At 41.4% G+C, this 3,883-nt stretch overlaps 1 protein-coding gene across 1 annotated transcript; it reads right to left on the minus strand.

Moving 5' to 3' along the window:
* Positions 1-289: 289 nt before the first annotated feature.
* Positions 290-3,658, minus strand: LOC145089495 (uncharacterized). The gene is made up of 2 exons (XM_079027926.1): positions 2,325-3,658; positions 290-464 (listed from the first exon to the last, which is right to left on the minus strand). The coding sequence occupies exons 1-2, from the start codon at positions 3,656-3,658 to the stop codon at positions 290-292; spliced, it is 1,509 nt and encodes a 502-aa protein (XP_078884052.1).
* Positions 3,659-3,883: the final 225 nt, after the last annotated feature.

Raw genomic sequence — 3,883 nt, forward strand, 5'->3', positions numbered from 1 at the left:
TAAAACGACTATCTCTATCAGAAATGATAGATAGGGGTACACCATGCAGAGAAACAATTTTGTCGATGTAGATTTGGGACAACTTTTCCATCTTGAAATCTTCCCGAATGGGGAGAAAATGAGCAGATTTTGTCAGTTGATCCACTATGACCCAAATTGAGTCGTGACCTTTAGCAGTTCTAGGAAGTTTGGTAACGAAATCCATAGATATTTGCCCCCATTTCCATTGGGGAATTTCAGGCTGCTGCAACAAGCCGGATGGTTTTTGATGTTCAGCCTTGACTATTGATCATGTCAAACACTTCCCGACATACAAGGTAATATCCTTTTTCATTCCAGGCCACCAATAGTACTCTTTAAGATCCTTGTACATCTTATCCGCTCCAGGGTGGATTGAGTATTTAGATTGATGAGACTCCTCCAGTACCATGTCTCTCAGATTGTTAACCCTTGGAATCCAGACCCTGTCCTTAAAATAACAAACTGCATCAGGATTGGTTTCAAATCTCTCTTGCAAACCATGTAAGGTCTCGCCTGGAAGATTTTCCTTGAATAATGCTTTCTCCTAGGCATCAATGATTTGAGATTTCAAGCTTGTCTGAATTACCATTCCAAAAGCTCTTACACGGGAGGGTTTCACTCTTTCTTTCCTATTAAGAGCGTCGGCTACTACGTTAGCCTTTCCTGGGTGATATGGTATCTCACAATCATAATCACTAAACAACTCTACCCATCTCCTCTGCCGCATGTTTAACATTTTCTGATCTAGGATATGCTGAAGGCTTTTGTGATCGGTATAAATGGTGCACTTGGTTCCGTACAAATAATGCCTCCATATCTTAAGAGCGAAAACTATTGCTCCTAGTTCTAGATCATGGGTGGTATAATTCTTCTCATGCGGTTTGGGTTGCCTGGAAGCATACGTAATGACTTTATCTTTTTGCATTAACACACATCCTAATCCTTGATGAGACGCATCACAATACACCACAAAGTTCTCTGATCCTTCTGGTAAAGCCAGAATTGGTGCATTGCACAACTTGTTTTTCAGGATTTGAAACGCCTCTTCGTGTTTCTCTTCCCAGAGAAATTTTCTATCCTTTTGGGTCAAAGATGTTAATGGTTGGGCAATCCTAGAGAAATTCTCAATGAAGCGTCTGTAGTACCCAGCTAATCCTAGGAACTGTCGTATTTCTGTCGGGGTTTTGGGGGCTTCCGATTTCTTGCTTGCCTCAATTTTAGTTGGATCTACATGAATTCCTCTTTCCCCGATCACATGACCAAGAAAATGTACTTCCCGAATCCAAAATTCACACTTAGTGAACTTGGCATACAATTTCTGCTCCTTCAACAGCTCTAACACTAGCTTTAGATGTCTATTGAGATCTTCTTTGGTTTGCGAGTAAACAAGTATGTCATCGATAAATACAATTACGAACTTGTCTAGGTATGGTCTACAGACCCTATTCATCAAATCCATGAAAACAGCGGGTGCGTTCGTTAGTCTAAAAGGCATGACTAAGAACTCATAATGTCCATAACGGGTTCTAAATGCTGTTTTGTGAATGTCCCCTTCGTGAATTCTTAGTTGATGATACCCTGACCGAAGGTCGATTTTTGAGAAGTAGGAAGCACCCTGCAACTGATCGAACAAGTCATCTATTCGAGGGAGGGGATATCGATTCTTGATTGTCAACTTGTTCAGTTCTCTGTAATCAATGCACATTCGGAACGAACCATCTTTCTTTTTGACGAATAACACTGGGGCTCCCCAAGGTGAAGAACTTGGTCGAATAAACCCTTTGTCTAGAAGTTCTTGAATTTGTCCGGATAGCTCTTGCATCTCGGATGGTGCAAGGCGATATGGTGCTTTTGCTACCGGTGCCGCTCCTGGAATTAAGTCTATCCGAAATTTGACCTGTCTGTAAGGGGGTAGACCGGGTAATTCCTCCGGAAACACCTCGGGATAGTTTTGAACCACTGGAATCTCCTTGAGTTTCTTAGCTTCAGGTTCTCTTTCTAGCACGTGGTCCATATATGCAATACAATTCTTCTTCAGGTATTTGTGAATCTTCATGCTTGATACTATGTTTAAACTTCTTCCTGGCTTCTCACCGTGTATGATAAGGGTTTCTCCATTAGGGAGAGGTACTCTAATGACTTTCTGGTAACAACCAATGTCCGCTCTGTTTTTGGATAACCAATCCATCCCTACTATCACATCAAAACTACCTAACTCTATAGGAATTAGGTCAATGCTAAAGAGTTTATTAGCTAAATTCATAGTACAACAAGGAATTATATCTTTAGCCCTAATTTCATACCCATTAGCAAGTTCAATAGCATAAGCATTCCTCATCTTTCTCGATTTCAAGCCAATTAACAGTCTAAATGCTAAAGAAACAAAACTCCTATCTGCTCCCGCATCAAATATTACTGATGCAAAATGGTTGTTCAGGAGAAACGTACTTGTTATCACTTCAGGGTTCTGATGAGCTTCTTCTGCACCAATCACAAAGGTTACACCTCTTGGCCATCCAACTTGATTTCCTTGGAAGTTTTGCCTGGCTTGGCCTTGTCCATTGTTACTAGGCCCATTGTCCAGTTTGGGACATGCTCTACAGAGATGATCAGTACTCCCGCACTCGTAACATGCCCTTTTTCCTTCCTTATTCAGCTTACAATACTTCGAGTAATGGCCTGTTTGTTTACAGTTTTGGCACACTGGGCAAGCTCCCTTGTGGTGGAAGTTACACTTATTGCACTTCGGAAGTGGTCCTGAGTACTGCTTTCTCTCCTGCACTTCCTGTTCTTGAGTTTTCACTGGTTCTTGCTCCTGGGCTCTTACCATAAAGTTTCTTGAGACTTTCTGCTTCCTCCCTGACTTGCCTCCATACTTCTTCTCTCCCCGATCTGTTGGCTTCCTCTTGCTACTAGAGCTTTCCTTTATCAATGCTCCCATCCTTATCACATCATTGGTTAGTCGATTTGCTAGACTTACTTCACTCTGAATAGTAGTTGGATTTGCTGAAGTAACCATTCCCCGAATCTCTGGTGCCAGACCCCAGATGTAACGATCTATCCGTTTCTCCTCAGGAGTAACCATGTGAGGTACCAGTTTTGCTAGTTCATGAAATCGGACTGTGTACTTCTCTATTTGTGTTCCAACCATAGAATGGTTCCAGAATTCAGACTCAAGCTTCTGAAGTTCATCCTTGGGACAATACTCCTCTATCAACAGCTTCTTTAGGTCTTCCCAAGTTAGTTGATATGCCGTTGTACGACCTCGGGTTTGCACTAGGGTATTCCACCAGGTTAATGCCCTATCTTGGAGTAGGCAAGTTGCATACTCAAATTTGTTGCGCTTGAGGCATTTGCTAATGTGAAGGACCGACTCCATGCTGTTAATCCATTTCAGCAACCCGACCGCACCTTCCTTTCCATGGAACTCCTTAGGTTTACAGGCCATAAACGACTTGTAGTTGCATTCTCTTTCATTGTTTCCCCGGTTTCCTCCACTACTTCCTTGGTTAGCATTAAGTCCTGCAGTTACTTGAGTAACAATGTTTGGGATTGCTTCCATGAGCTGCTGTGCTACAACTTGAGCAACATCGGGTGTTTCGTTTTGTGGGCGCCCGCGATTAGGCCTTCCTGACATGGTTCTAAGACACAAGAGTAGAAATACGTATACATACATAAAATAATGTATAATATTTAGTTCACTATTATTTTGAAAACCGTAAGTGTTGTCAAATCATTGGTTTGCATTAATACTAGGCATATAGATTTTAGAAAGAAAAGAAAAGTAAAATCTTTTTCTTCAACCGTTTACCAAATAAATTCTAGGGTTTGACCTCATAATAAAAGTTTTCAAACATAAATT

The sequence above is a fragment of the Lactuca serriola genome, chromosome 2 (assembly GCF_051521515.1).
Source record: "Lactuca serriola cultivar US96UC23 chromosome 2, Lser_US96UC23_V15, whole genome shotgun sequence".
NCBI lineage: Eukaryota > Viridiplantae > Streptophyta > Magnoliopsida > Asterales > Asteraceae > Lactuca > Lactuca serriola.

What these genes read in the sequence shown, in the direction of transcription:
- LOC145089495 (XM_079027926.1), bottom strand. Translation starts at nt 3,658, where the DNA reads ATGTCAGGAAGGCCTAATCGCGGGCGCCCACAAAACGAAACACCCGAT. An exon ending in GCTATTGAACTTGCTAATGG is followed by an intron (nt 465 to 2,324) that starts GTATGAAATTAG and finishes TTTTAAGGACAG; the next exon opens with GGTCTGGATTCCAAGGGTTA.